Raw genomic sequence first — 15934 nt, forward strand, 5'->3', positions numbered from 1 at the left:
TAAAAAAATATATATGATTAAAGCAGAAATTATAACATATTACAGGACTTAAAATGTATATAGATTTCATAAAGGTGACAGCTAGACCATAAAAGACAGGAATGGACATATATAGTTGCAAGATTTCTACATTTTATGTGAAGTGGTACGACATTAACTCTAGGTTAACTGAAAGACTGAAAACATACGTTGTAACTCCTAGAGCATCCACTAAAACAACTATGCAAAGAGAGTACAGCTACAAAGCCAATAAATTAACATGCAATTCCGAAATAATCAACTAATCCAAACAGAAAAACAGTAACTGACAGACCTAAAACTATGCATTGCAATAATTACATTTAATGTTAATAAACACTCATTAAAACATGGAGACTGTCAGAATAAAAATGTAAGATCCAAGCACATGTTGTCTATAAGAAACCCACTTTAAGTAAAAAGACACAGAGAGGTAGAAAGTAAATGACTAGAAAAAGGTATCCTCTGCAAACATAAGCATAAGGCGGCTGGAGTGGCTGTAATTCACACCAGATAAAGTGGACTTAGAAACAAAAAGCAGCAGCAGAGATAAAGAGGGAAAGTTCATAAGGATGAAATGGTCAATTCAATAGGAGGACGTAACATAACCCGATAACAGAGATTCAAAATATGAAGCAAAACTTGATAGAATTAAAGAAACACACAACTCCACAATCCTAACTGGAGATTTTAACACCTCTCTTTCAGCACTTGACAGAAATAAACAAAAAAAATCAGTAAAGACGTAGAAGAGCTAGACGATATCAACTATCTAACCTAATTGATATTACAGAACAAATTCACCCAACAATTCAGAATATTTATTCTTTTCAATTGCATGTGGAACCTTTAACCAGACAGACCATATAGTGGGCCATAATACAAGTCTCGATAAAATTAAAAGGATTAAAATCATAAAGAGGATATTGCCTGACCTCAACAGAACTAAAGTAGAAATCCAGTAACAATAAGATACTCAGCAAAAGCCAAACGTTTGCTAATTAGACAACATACTTCTAGATAATCCATGGGTCAAAGAAGCATTTACAAGGAAATCAGAAAATATTTACAATCGAATGATAGAAAACAGAACATTAAAAATTTTGAGATGCAACTAAAGCAGTGCTTAAAGAAAAATTCTGAGCTTTAAATATTTATATTAGAAAAAAAAGTCTAAAATCAATGGCCTAAGGCTTACCTTAAGAAGCTAAAGAAAAAAGTAAATCCAAGTTAAGTAGAAGAAAGGAAATAAAGAGCAGAAATCAATGAAATTAAAAAGAGTTGAGAAAAATTGATTCTTTGACAATCAGATCAACAAAATTGATAAACCCCTAGCTAGACTGATCAGGACAAGGAGGAAACAGAAATTATCAGTATCAGAATGAAAAAGTTACCACCACAGTGCCTACGGACATTTAAAAGGATACGGAAGGACTATTTTTTTTTTTTAAAGATTTTATTTTTTTCCTTTTTCTCCCCAAAGCCCCCCGGTACATAGTTGTATATTCATCATTGTGGGTCCTTCTAGTTGTGGCATGTGGGACACTGCCTCAGCGTGGTTTGATGAGCAGTGCCATGTCCACGCCCAGGATTCAAACCAACAAAACACTGGGCCGCCTGCAGCAGAGCGCACGAAATTAACCACTTGGCCACGGGGCCAGCCCCACAGAAGGACTATTAGGAATAATTTTGTGTCCACAAATCTGACAACTTGGGTCAAATGCATAAATTCTTTGAAAATATAACTCACCCAAATGACACAAGATGAAAACAAAAATCTGAATAGCCCTATGTTTATCAAAGAAATTAGACTTGGTACAAAAAAACCTTCCCACAAAGAAAACTTCAGGCCCACATGGTTTCACACATTAATTCTATAAATATAATAATGAAAAAGAGGATAGTTAGAATTGGGTTATTAAAAAGTCAGCTTTAATATCGACAGGAATCATGGCCGAGAGTCAACATGATGCAGGTTCTAAGCGCTGGTCTAGAAAGAAATAGGAAATCCGTTCCGATGACGTTCATCTCTTCTTCCCTTTCGCAGGCTTGGCGAACAAGGCGGGGTCTATCTGCTCCCTGGCCAGTCCCCTGACGGAGAAGAGGCGGGCGGCGCGCTCCTGGAGAGTGCCCCCGCACTTCAGCCCCAGCGCCATCAGCTCGCACTTGAGCCTCTCCAAGCCCAGCGACTCCACTTCCGCAACAGAGCTGAACGCCAGTAAATCCACAGTCTCCAGACCAACACCCTGAGGAAAGAAAGGAAGCATTTAAAACAGGCTCCTTCCTCTGAATAAAGACTCTTCAACTGTCAACTACATTCTGTTTTTCAAGGAATTTTCATTTTAAATTGTCGTATCTTGCTATTGAATTTTAATAATCATCTAAATGTTATTCCACATGCATTCTCAATATACATTGTTAATAAACAATTTTTCATCTATATATTTGAAACAAGTATTTGGAACAGTAACAGAAGTTATAGGATTCCCAAACAGATTAATACTATTTTCTTTCTTTTTTGATTTTTCCAGTAAAAATTCAAACAGTAAGATATACCCAGCCTATGCCCACACTATCAGCACAGAAAAGAGCAGCACCCTATCACGCTTAATTTTAATGAGATTCACATGCCTGTGAATCTTTTAATTCTGTAATCTTAATACTTTCCATTCCAATCAAATAATTAAGACTGATGGTAAGAGTCCTCATGCATGTAACTCAGCAAACTCCAAAGCCGTTCACCAGACTCGCAACTCTTCTATAGACCAAGTGGACCTGAAGACAAAAAGCCAATGCTTCTGATGACGAATGCTCTGCAAAAACGGAGATACTCACATCCAGGGATTTTCACAAGATATATTCAAAGAGCAATAATTTTCTCATAGAAAGTTATTTTCTTAAATAGTAAAGAGCTGTAGGAACAGACACTTGATCTTTCTAGTTATCTTTATTTTTCTTTTTTTAAAGCCATTTTATTGGATTTCTGAAGTCAATCTTGGTTTCACTGTTTATGGCCAAATCCATGTCTCCGGAGACTCACACGTGGCCGCAGCCGGTTGTCACAAATACAGCAGCTCCTGCTACCTCACCAGGAACAAAATTCCCATGGCTAAAGGCTCAAAGACTGAAAGTCAAATCGGGTTTTATTCACAAAACATTCCTTTATTCATTTTCCCAAGACTTCAGTGAGGATGAAGGCCCTAATATACACGAGTAAGGTAAGAGTTCCCTGCTTACAACTCCAGAGACGGCGTGATGGTCAGTTTAAAGCCCTCAGCATGAAAATCCCACCAGCCTCCCTCGAAAGGGCCATCATTGCCTCTGTGCCTATGTCCTGGGGGTAGGGAAGGTGCTGGTTAAACAAATCATGACAGGCTTTGTGTTTGTCAAAGGAAACCAAGCAGTTCAGGTTTCACCTGTTGTAAAGAGCAAGTCAAGACCTTAGATCAAAGCGCAAACACTGCAGCTCTCGGCTGCAAGCTAGTCCACTGAAGCCGGCGAAGGAGCGACTACCCGAGGAACGGATGCACAATGAAAATAAACCCTTAAAAGGCTGAAGGGAGGACTTCAGATTAATGACAAATTAAAAAGGAGCTGCTCCCCGTCCACAGGAAAGACTCCACATGCAGCTGACAATTCAAATAGTATCTCACATGAGAAAGAATAAGTAACTAGAGGTTTAGTGATGGGAAAATGAGCACACTTCATCAAATCTAAAATGCCATCCATCACACTATGCATTATTGTACGTATTATTAAGAAATAGGGGTCAGCCTGGTGGTGCAGTGGTTAGGCTCACACATTCCACTTCGGCAGCCCAAGGTTTGCCAGTTTGGATCCCAGGCGCAGCCCTACGCACCATTTATCAAGCCACACTGTAGCAGGCATCCCACATAAAATAGAGGAAGATGGGTACAGATGTTAGCTCAGGACCAATCTTCCTCAGCAAAAAGAGGAGGATTGGGGGCAGACGTTAGCTCAAGGCTAATCTTCCTCAAAAAAAAAAAAAAGAATAAACCAATACCAATTAAGCTATGTGATATACACGCAAATTCAGAGATAGTAAAACGTGATAAACATGTATCTCAGAATTGATGAAACAGGAAACCAAGGACACCCCCTAGTGGCAAATTAATATAAACTCTAGAGCTGAAAAAAAAAAAAAAAGGAAGGCTCTCTCTCCGGGTAAGGGCAAGCTTCAGCATCACCTGTACTTCTGATTATTAAACAAGCCTTTCCACTAAGCAGCCGACGGGAAAAAGCACATTTTCATTTTAATGACTTATTGTGGAGATTAAACTGATTTGGCTCTAGACATCGACCCCAAAATTCTACTTACGGTGCTTCCTGACTGGCTTCTCCCCAGCTCGGCCATGGGAACGTTCTCCCTCTCTCCTCCCAGGGAAACCTGGGCAGCTCTTCCCTCATCAGTCCTTTCTTTTGTCTCTTCCTCCTTATTCAGTCCAGCCCCAACTGCTTCCTTTCCGACGGCTCCTTTACTCCCTGCCTCCTTTTCCTCCTGGGTTTCCTCTGTTTCTGCAGCCATCTTCCTTTCCACGTCCTCCTTTGCAGATGTCTCCCCCAGCTCAGGACAGGTGTCTTCTGAAACACCGTTCCCAGAGTCACTCGCCAGGGTCCGTGCTTTTTCTGGCAAGGTAGAGTCTGTACTCAATACTCTTGCCCCCTGAGAACTACTTGGAAATTCGGCTGCCATCTCAGCACCATCACTGCCATTTTTTGGAATATGGCAGCTCGTTCCTGAAGTCCCAGGTGCTTCTTCACTGTCATCATCTGAGCTCTCAGAGCTGGACCCCTCCACAGTCTCTAGTCCTTCCATGCCCAACCTGTCGGAAGCCACAGAAAGGTTAACACCATTATACCTTCCACTCAAAATAAAAAAAGAGTTAGTTTGTCCAGGGAACAGACCGTCTAACTAAAAGCATCTGCTAGCTTGAGATGGAGAGTAGATAAGTTTCAGAAAAAGATATTCCAGAGGTATAAAGAGAAGGGAAAAAAAAATTCAATGAGACTAGAACCAGCCATCCCAAAGATCCAAGAAGATCTCTCTTTTAAACTTGTGCATCTCTTAAAACAAAACTCACTTTGCTTAAAGCTGTTTTCCTTTGTTGTATGAACTTTGTTGGAAATTAGATAAAATAATAAAGTTAAAAGAAAATCCTATATTTTATTCATAATTGCCCAAAGGAAACTACCCAAATGTCTATCAACTGGAGAATGGATAAATAAATTGTGGCACAGCCTTACCATCAATAATACTTGGTGATAAAAAGGAAGGAACTACTGACGCATATAACACCGTCGAGACATTTCAAAAGCACTATGCTAAGTGAAACGAGCCTCTATAAAAGGCTCCACGACATTCTGGAAAAGACAAAACCATAGGAACAAACAGCGCACCAGTGATCAGTGGTTGACAGGGGTGGAAGAGGGGAAGGGATTAACTGCAAAGAGGCACATGGGAAGTTTTTAGGGAGATAAAAATATTCTATATCTTGACTTTGGTGGTAGTTACATGACTATATTTTTCAAAACTCACAGAACTGTTCAATCAAAAAGGGTGAATTGTACTGTATACAAATTATACCTCAATAAATCTGACTTAAAAAGAACCATACAATACTGCTACCTTTTCTCTCAGGAACAGTTAATTCTTATTTCAGAAAGAAAACAAAACATTCTACGCTGGACTGACAGTGACATGAACTTTGGTTAGTAACGATCTTTCTGTCCTCAAAGGGGAGTCGAACAAGGAAGCGAGATCCACTTGGACTTATCATTTTCTAGAACTTGGCCCAAGGGAACTGGGCTGGTCCCCAGAGGCCAGCTGGGAAGAGTGGGAGAGCTCTGAGAAGAATGGAGAAGAAAAAATATTGTGTGCTTTTCACCCACAAGTGCAAAAGTGTGAAGAGAGGTCTGGCAAAGTGACCGGAGACCTCAGCGAGGACTGTGAGAAACCAGAGAGAACACAGAACACCTGGAAAGTACAGCCATGGCTTCCACACGGAATTTTTGAAAGTTAACTCTCAAGAACAAACACTAATTCAGGCCCAAAGCTGTTTTTATGTGGTGTTTCACTGTAGATTCTATTAATGGCACTCAGAGCAGAAACCTTTACTAGTGTGTACAATGTGACTATCACTGAATCTGATGACTGAAGCTCTCTGGGAAATCTGGGTACCCATCAAACGTTACCTAGGAAGGTGTTTACCCAGACAGACAGGAAGGAAACATAACACCTCAGTCCTCACAGATGGATTTGGAATGAAAATGAAACATACTCACCAGAAGCATTTCTTTTTCCCGGCCCTGGCTCCTCCGTCTGCTCCTGATGTGTTAGGCCGTTTCCGACTATCCCCAATTTCTGCCGATACCATCTTGCTGGAGGCGGCCTGCATACCTAACCAGAAATGTGAACAACTGGGTTTCAACCATCAGGACCAAGTGTAATTATGGGCTTGTTATTTGCATACATTTGTCTTTCCTGTTACATGATAACCTTTTTGATAGAAAAGATTCCTTCTTATTCACTTGAACCTAAATAGCCCTAGCATAATGCTTTGGATGCTAAAAAAATACACTGATGACATTCTCATTAAAAACCATTTTTTAAAAATGACCTGAAACTAGAAGCAAATATGCTAATAGCTAGACAGCTCCTGAAGACTTAGCTTATCCCATGAAGCTCAAACAGTGTTCTCACCTGGGGCCCACGGGCCCACAAAAGTCAGGAGTCAAGTATGTCAAATGTTGCATACGCATGTGTTCTTTTGTTTTCTGGGGTGTGAGATACACTGTCTTCATTATTGAGGGGGGAGGTTCCACAGCTTTCACCAGATTCTCAGGGGGCAGTAACCCAAAAAGCTTTAAGAACTGCTCTTTGCACACAGTGTGGAACAGTCCGGAACAGCTGGCTGCAGGGGTGCCTGCTGCCCACGCTAAGGAGCCCTCATTCTCACCTTTGAGGACAGAATCCTCCAGGCGTTCGGCCATCTCGTGGCACTGCTGCTGGTAGTCAGGGCTGCTGAAGCAGTGCCGGGGCTCTGTGAGCTTCCGCTGCAGCCGCTCCAGGCGCCTCTGCTCCTTTTCAGCCTCCCGCTCGGCTTGCTGTTTGACCCATTCAGCCATTCTGGGGAAGGGAGAGACACACACGCAAGTGAACGGCTGTATCACACATACGCTTTTAGAACTGTAAAAAGCCCCGCTAGGAGCTGGCCTGGTGGCACAGTGGTTAAGTTCGCACGCTCTGCTTCAGTGGCCCGGGGTTCCCAGGTTCAGATCCCAGGCACAGACCTAGCACTGCTTGTCAGGCCAAGCTGTGGTGGCATCCCACATAAAGTAAAGGAAGATTGGCACAGATCTTAGCCCAGTGACAATATTCCTCAAGCAAAAAGAGGAAGATTAAGAACATATGTTAGCTCAGGGCCAAGCTTCCTCACACAGACACAGAGACACAAAAAACCCTCCCAAATAATGCTCTCCTGTTCACATTGTGATATTCCCTCAGAAAGATGTGCCACATTTACTACCAGCATACTGTAACGGACTTAACTAAAACCCAAAGATAATTATTAAATTACAGAAAAGGTTAAATCTGATAACAGTAAATCAGAGCACGAATATTTCAAGTTTACATTTCCGATATGCAGAGCATGTGTATAACCACAGTTGGTATGAAAGTATGTTTCTCTCTTCAAAAAAAACAAAAACCAGCCGGCATCTTACGCTTTTTCGTGATTGACATCTCGTAGTCTCCTTCCACTGAGATCCCGGCAAGCTTCTCGATTAGTTGTCTTCTCAATCTGAGCACCAAGCGCTCGGAGCATAGAGCCAAAACCTGAGCAAATATATTTGGAGAAAGCAGGTTAAAAAGCGTTCAAGGGGACTGGCCTGGTGGCATAGTGGTCGGGTTCGTGCACTCCACTTTGGCAGCCTGGGGTTCTCAGGTTGGAATCCCAGGCATGGACCTACACACTGTTCACCAAGCCATGCTGTGGCAGCATCCTACGTACAAAAAATAGAGGAAGATTGCCACAGCTGTTAGCTCAGGGAAAATCTTCCTCAACTCAACAGCAAAAGACGTTAGCTTAGGGCCAATCTTGCTCATCCAAAAAAAAAAAAAAAGTGTTCAAGGATGGATAAATGCCAGATTTGTGAAAATAGTATTACATCATAAGATTAAAGGTGATTTCTGCTTTCTTTCTTTTTAAAGAAAATAGACATCAAGATTCTAACCCAGACAGCAAAGGCAAAAGTATTGATAAACTTGCTTCAACCTCATGCCTTTTGCCCTTCCTCTTATATTTCTGAAATACTGTACCTGTACCATTGGGATCTTTTAGAGGGCTTTACCCAGTGCCAGACATCCCAAGATTCCAAGATTAATAAGTAAAATTATATGATGAGATTTTGCAGTGAGTTTAAAAAGAAAGGCAATTTTAAGCTGTCACTGGCTGATATGACAAACTTCATTCTTATTGACACAATTTCAAACAGCAGGATGATTAAAATGTGAGATGTCAGCTCTCTGAAAACCAAACAAATCACTGTCGATTTTGAGAAAGCTTAGGGATTACATGTTAGTGTATCAGGAGAAAGATCAAGACCTGCTCACACAATCACCCCTTGGCATCGCGGAGGATGGGTTCCAGGACTCCCTGGCAGATATGGATACCAAAATACCCCGATGCTCAAGCCCCTTATATAAAACAGCAGAGCACTGTGCATAACCTACATCCACCCTCCCGTACACTTTAAATCATCTCTAGATTAGTTATAACACCCAACACAATGTAAATGCTACGTAAATATCGGTTAGGGTATAACGACAAGAAAAAACGTCTGGGCGTATTCAGTGCAGATGCAAACATCATAGGCCTTTCGCTCCGCGGTGGGTTGAATCCAAGGATGTGGAACCCACAGACACTGAGGGCCAACTGTATTCAGTTTTTACTCTTAGTTTCTTTTCCCTCTTAGATGTGTCAGTATACCCAGGACCTTAATCTACCCCAATCTGTAAATAGCTGGATTTCACGAAATGACTTTAGATCTCCCTTGGAACTACAATAACTAGACAAAATCTTGACAAAAGCAGGAGATTCGATTGTTTTAACACTCCTTCTTCAGCAAATTGGACAGACTAATGCCCACCTCTCTTAATCTAATCTTCTCCAAAGTTTTAGAGCCCAAGTTGCCTAAGAGCCATCTGGCCGGAGAAGGCGGGAATTGTATCAGACAGTACCTTTCTCAAAAAGAATAAAGGAGAAAATATTCAAAGTCAGGTAAGTAAATAAAGGACTTCATAAGGCGAAACAAGGCTGGCATAGTGCAGAGACCAAGGAGTTTGTTAAAGTGATACATGCGGCTCGAGACCGTGGATGCGTTACAACTAAGCAGTCACCACTCGCGTCCTACCTCCTTTTCCACCACAGAGCCTGGGTTCCAAACTATAAACAGCTCCACGCTGCACCGTGTCACTGGAGTTAACAAGCGATCCATTGCACTTCACAAAGAAGCAGTCCACAGGGACACCCTAGAGACAAATTTGGGGTTTTTTAAAATGCCATCTATGAGACAATACAAGTTTCTTAGAGGAATGGACCTAGCTTATCATCTTTTTATTACTCTAGTTACAAGCAAATAGTGTGTATTCAATTAATATGTTTAACTGAAAATGAAAACTACCAAAAGAAAGTCATTTCATATGACATATTCTTGGTACAATTTTTTCCTAATACCTAGTCACAATATATAGAAGAACTTTTCGTCCTTTGTGTGAAAATAAAAACTGCTTCTTTCTCCTTCTCTAATAGGAGATTGGAGTCAAGGTAGAAAACTATACATGGCTGAGATCCAGTAAGTCTGGCGGTCCCATTTCCTCTGATTTTTTAAAACAGGTAACAAGCTAAACATCAAGAGTGGCCCCCAAGTTTAAAAGTTACAATATACATCCTGAAAAGTGTAGGTAGGGATAAGAATGGGGGAAGGGAGGAACCAACAGTATGGTTTTTAACACACCTACATAAGCCTTAACAGTTTTAGGACCAGCTGGCAGCTGGCACTTCTCTTTTCTGCTAGCCTTCTCCTGAGTTACTGGCCAATCATTGCAGAAGCCTAAGTATTCCCACACCCACTCCTTATATTTCAAAAAAAAGAAAGAAAGAAAAATCTCAGAGTGAGTGATGAAAAGAAAATACAAAAACTGTCTTTCAAAACAAATTTCTGATACTATAAGACAACAGAGGAGTATTCTCCCAAGTTATATGGAAATTAGGAGGTACATGATTAAATTTACAGTATCAAGAATGAAGAAATCTAAACACCGATAGGAAGGAAAAATGCACTGCTGTTAGCTTCCTGAAGTGGAAACAATGAACTTTCATTCTGAACCACATCACACAGCTACTCCAGTGGGAACCATTCATCCACCCAACAAATATTAATTAAGTGCCTACTATGTGCCAGGTCCTTTTCAGGTGTTGGGATACTACAGAGAATACTACAGTGAATACACATCCTGCCCCAGGGAGCTTACACTCTAGCAGGAAAGACAGACAACGAACAAATCATATATCATGTCAAGTGGCGAGAAGCAGGGTAGAGGGGACAGAACGTGTGGATGAGGGTGGCGGTAACCTATTTTATACACAGTTAGTCAAGGAAAGCTTCTCTGATCAAGTGACATTCGAGCAGAGAATTAAAGAAAGTAAGAGAACAAGCCACACGGCTATCTAGGGAAACAGCATTCCAGATGGAGGCAACAAACGCAAAGACGCGCAGCAGGCATGAGCTTAGAGCATGCAAGGAACAGCACCATGCCAAGAGGCTGGAATGAAGTATGCAGAAGGGGAGTGACAGGGCCTGAAAAACCCCTGTAAGGACTTTGGATTTTGATTTGAATAAAACTATTGCAAGATCGTGTGAACAAACTGAGATCTGAGCTATGCTCTTTAAGGATCACTCTAGCTGTAAATTGAAAATAAGACCATAGATGCAGAGAAATCAGTGAGAAGCTATCGTGACAACCCAGGTGAGAAAGGAAGGCTATTTGTACCAGGGCGGTCGTGGCAGAGGCGATGAGAAACGTGGGATTCTGAGGACACTCTGAAGGCAGAGGTGACAGGACTTGCTAATGCTCTGGATGAGGGGAGTGAGAGCAAGAGAGGAGAAAGATGATTTAAAACATTTGGTTTGACCAGTGGGAAAACAGAGTTGCCATTTATTAAGAGGGAGAAGGACATCTGGGGGAGAAAATTAATCTCATTTTGGATATGTTAGTTTGAGATGTCTATCAGACAGCCAAGTGGAGATGGCAAGTAAACTGGTGGATATATAAGTCCAGAGTTTGCGGACTGGGTCTGGGCTGGAGATGTACATTTGAAAGCTGTCAGCATACTGATGGTACTCAAAGCCATGAGAATGGATGAAATCATCTGGATAGGGGGGTGGGAGGACATCAGAAAAAAGATCAGAAGACTAAGCCCTAGCCACTCCAAGGTTTAGAGACCAAAGAGATAAGGAAGCAGCGAAAGAGACCCGAAAGGAGAGGGCAGAGAGGTGGACGGGAACTGAGGCTGATGTCTGGATGAGTGAGAAACGTGTACCAAGGAGGGCAGGGCAACTGTGCCAACTGACGCTGACAGGCCAAGCGAGATGAAAACTGGAAACTGATGACTGGGTATGGGAACACAGAAGACACTGACGAGCAGGACAAGAGCGGCTCTGCTGGAGTGATGAGAACAAAAGCCTAACTAGAGTGGGTTCTAAAGGAGAAGAGTTCTATGTTCAAGAGTTTCATGTTTATAAAGAAAGCCCGAGAAAATGAGGTGACAGCTGGAAGGGATGTGGGCTCGTGTTTGCTTGTTGGTAGCAATGATCCAGTAAAAGGGGAAAACACTGGAAAATGCAGGGGAGAGAGAACTAATGCTAAAATAAGTCCTCCAGTAGGTGAGACAGGATGGGATACTGTGCAAAGTGGAAGAAAATTATTTGTAAAATAATGAGGACTGTTCATCCACAGTAACAGAACACAAGGCTAAATATATGGCAGGTGCGTAGAGGCATTGGTGTGAGGACAAGGAAATTCTCTCCTTACTGCTTGTACTTTCTCAGTGAACACAAAGCATGGTCCTTGGGATGGAAGAAGTATTGGAGTTTTAAAGAGAGAAGATGTGAAAGAGCAACTCCGGAGAGTGAGAGAGTGATGAACTAAGCATGCTCCCCAGCCCTTCCCACAGCACGGTACACATAAAAAATGTGGGTGACGCTTGGGAAAACGAGCAAAGCTACTGAGGCACCCCCCGACTGTGTCCAGGGGCCAGAGGGCTATGTGGATCAATATTCTCAGCAGTCCTGCAAGGAGACTGCCAGAAGAAACCTGCTCTGCATTAGGAAAATACAGTAGAAGTGCCCAGCAGTGCTACAGTTGGTATTTGTGAATTTAGAGTGAAAGTGATTTGTGTGATTAGTTTCCCTACCACAGTCACCACCCAGGCGATGGACAGACTAGGTGGAGTTGGATTTAAGTGGACTGGAGTCTCCCCAGGCAAACATGGTAGCAGGAGAGAGGAGCAAGGGGGCTCAGGCCATACGAAATGATGCGATTAACATGAAGGCCTATTCTCATCTGTAAAACACTGTCTACTTTAAAGAGTTGTAAAGATTAAATGAGATATGTAATACACCTCGCATTTGTTTAATGTTTATAAATTAAAAGCTACTTTAGTTTCTTTTAATATTTTATATGTCTAAGAGGCACAGTATTTCTAAAATTCTAAATAACTTTAAGAGATATTAATGTGTAGGCAGAAAGATTATACACAATACTTTGTTTCCAAACAGAACTGCTTATGAAACAAGACAAATGATCGACAAAATTGCATTTTCTGCTTAAGATTCTTGTCAATTAATAATCACTAGTAGAAAATAAGAACAAAGAAAATCTGGAGTCAATTTAACTGTCTCTAACCACTTGTGTATTATAATGCACTTCAAGCAAAAGTATTACGTGTGCCTTAGCCCAGTCGGCGGCCTAAGGCCACCAGAGACAAACCTGCAGTTAGCAAAGTCAAATTTACTGACTGCATCAAGGGGGGGCTGCACACCAGAGGAATCATGGGGTGTGTCACCACCAACAACAAAAAAGAGTTACTATAGGATTTGGGGCAAGGGAGGAGTTTAGGTGAAATTTAAATGAAACAATGTTTTGAGAGGCTCAAAACAAAGCAGGGCTGTGTGTAAAAGGGACAACATCAGTTCTAGACCGTGAAGTAGATCCAGGCGCCTATTTCATTGGAAACTACAAAGTTAAGATAAATGTGGAATGTTGTGTTCAGAAACCCCTAATCTAAAGCTCTGCACCTGGGCTGGAAATCAAGCATGATTCTCTAGATCAAAGTGACTTCAATTCTCGAGGCAAGAGTGGGATGCTTCATTCATACCAACAGAATTTCAAACAACAAAGTTGCTTATAGTCTGTAATTTTCGAGATCAAGGTTTCTCAGTGATAAGAAAGCAGGAGACTTTCAAGGGAGTCATCATGACATTTCACCACTACACTACGGCCTTTCCTCTACTCACTTGGCAGCTGGCTTTATCTGTGTCTGTTATCTCAGCCTGATGAATAGTAGGGCACATTTCTACTTTCTCAGCGGGAGCTAACACTAACTTTATCATGTGCCAGCACAGTTTTGTTTTAAAAACCTTAGGTGTGGACTTGAGCTATTTTTATTTGTTCCAGCATCTCATCAAACGCCCTTTCATAAGTTCTGTGTTTGTCTTCACATTTCTAACAGTCATGCTTCCTGAGTACCTGAGTGAATTCATTCATTTATATTTCTTCCTCCCTATTTAAAATTACTTTTTCCAATACTCCTTATAATTAAGATCCTATTTTTTTCTGGGCTCACTTTGGATCAATTATCAGTATGTTTGAAAACTGTACTCATGAGATGTTATTTTCAGAGATATTAAAATCCAAATATTTTGGAAAATATTCCCCCATTCAGTGGTCAAAAACAGTTCTGACAGTTTTTCCACTGGATTGCAGTGTAGGAAGAAAAATGGGGAAGCTGAAAAACCACATTATTTGCAAACACACGTTGCTTCTTCACAGAATCCGTCCAAGTAAAGATTTGATTTTGACTGCAGTGTTAACATATGTTAAGCCTATAAATAACAAGCAGAGGAAACAGCCTAGAAAAGCACGGATGAGGTGTGGTTATAAAGAAAAACGGAGATTTTAGTCAAGTGCCAAAATTGAAATTACACTCAGGGAGACAACCAAAATCTTGAGATAACTGAACAGGTTTAATATCTCACAGTTGGTGAAAAGCTTGCTTGCTTGATAATTAAGTAAACCATACATGTAACTTTACAAGTGCATGGCAGGTTTTCAAAAATACGCATGGACAAATGAGACCATCGAATGATGAGGGAAGACATCTAAATGGCAGGCCCCAAGAACCATGCCCTCGATAGCACATGTGTGCGAGCGCTTGGCCCCGACCAGTGACCAGATGAATCCATTTCCCTCCCAAGCATCCTTTGGCCTGGGTTGGATACGACATACTTGTCTAGGTTGGAGCTAACGGGGCTGTGCGATCAGTGGACACAATGTACGTCACATAACCATAGAAGCAATGTAAAGAAAATGTAAGGAAATCGGGCTTAAAAGTCATCTGGTCCAAGTGCCTCATTTACGGATGAAGACAGAATACCACAGTGTTTCCTGCTAGTCCAGATTCAGGGCGGCACTAAGCGCCTGTGAGCGCAGGGGTTTTTCCCCCTTCCGTAAGGAAACATAACAAAAACCACCACAAAACAAAAGCAAAGGAAGGCCTCGGCAGCAGTCTGAAGCACCTTAAAACTGAAGAACCCTCAGCCTCAAAAACTGAAAACCCCAAAGAGAGCGCCCGCGACCAACCGTCTCCGCACCCAATCCTGCCCCGTCCGCCTCTAGCCCCTTCCTTCCAGGAACCGCGAACCTCACCAGATCATGGCAATGTCGGTGGATAAAATCTCGGACGGAGCACGGCGCCGAGCCCCACCGCACCGCCTTGCACCCGAAGCCGGGGCCGCGAACCCACACCAGCGCCGCCGTCTCCGCCATTTCTCCTGGTCCCCGAATCTCGACCCTCCCTGTGGCTACGAGCCACACCAGCCCGGCGCCTCTTGATGACGTGTCCCTCGCGTTCCAGCGCCCCGCCCCTCCCGTCTCCGCTCGCCCCGCCCCTCCCCTGGGGCCAGTCACGTGAGCCAGGCCGCCGAGCCGCGCCGGCGGGGGCAGAGAAACAGGAAGGGCCTGGCGGAGGCAGATAAGCCGGCGGAGCGGCGGGGCGAGGCGTTGCTAGGGGGGTTGCTAGGGCGGGGCTCGAGGGACTCCTATAAAAGGCCGGCGCGGGCGGGGGTGTGGAACGTTCTGGCTGGGAGCGATAAGACGGCGGCTAAGCACCGCCCCCTGCCCCGGGCTTTGGCCCTTTTCCTTGCATCTGTGTGGTTATTTTTGGGTCGCGAGGAGTGGTGGCCTGAGAAGGCGCTGCTCCCTGGGGGCGCGAGGGAAGAGGCAGTCCCGGAAGCGGTTCTGGGGGGGCTGCTTCCTCTGCCCTGGGGAGCTCCCCCAGCCCTGGGGGCAAGGGAAACGCCCTCGGGAGGTCTCTAAACAACGGCCCTGGGGGGTTTTCCTCCCCTCGGCTTGCCAAGCCTTCTCTTCCTTTGCAGAAACTGCCAAGCTCTCGGTTTCTGCCAGCCACGCTCGGTTTATTCTTATTTCCGCCTGTTTGCGCTCTGCGTTATCTCCACTTCAGCTCTGTTTTCAAAATATTTCCCAACAAGTGGGCCCTTGTGAAAGGCAGCGGCGGGAGTGACGCTTATAGTCCTGCTGCTTCAAGAAGCCCTGCGT

General features: G+C 43.0%; 1 protein-coding gene across 2 annotated transcripts; it reads right to left on the reverse strand.

Annotated features, from left to right (window-relative positions):
• Positions 1 to 113: 113 nt before the first annotated feature.
• SDE2 (SDE2 telomere maintenance homolog) lies at positions 114 to 15245 on the reverse strand. Of its 2 annotated transcripts, XM_014862377.3 has the most exons (7): positions 15026 to 15245; positions 9451 to 9568; positions 7762 to 7873; positions 6996 to 7165; positions 6322 to 6436; positions 4358 to 4862; positions 114 to 2264 (listed from the first exon to the last, which is right to left on the reverse strand). In XM_014862377.3, exons 1-7 carry the CDS (start codon positions 15143 to 15145, stop codon positions 2043 to 2045), a joined length of 1362 nt encoding a protein of 453 aa, XP_014717863.3. In that variant the 5' UTR covers positions 15146 to 15245; the 3' UTR covers positions 114 to 2042. The 2 variants fall into 2 exon arrangements, with proteins under 2 accessions (XP_014717863.3, XP_014717864.3); XM_014862378.3 differs by lacking the exon at positions 9451 to 9568 and having other exon boundaries at positions 15026 to 15220.
• Positions 15246 to 15934: the final 689 nt, after the last annotated feature.

The sequence above is a fragment of the Equus asinus genome, chromosome 30, assembly GCF_041296235.1.
Source record: "Equus asinus isolate D_3611 breed Donkey chromosome 30, EquAss-T2T_v2, whole genome shotgun sequence".
In the NCBI taxonomy this organism is placed as follows: Eukaryota; Metazoa; Chordata; class Mammalia; order Perissodactyla; family Equidae; genus Equus; species Equus asinus.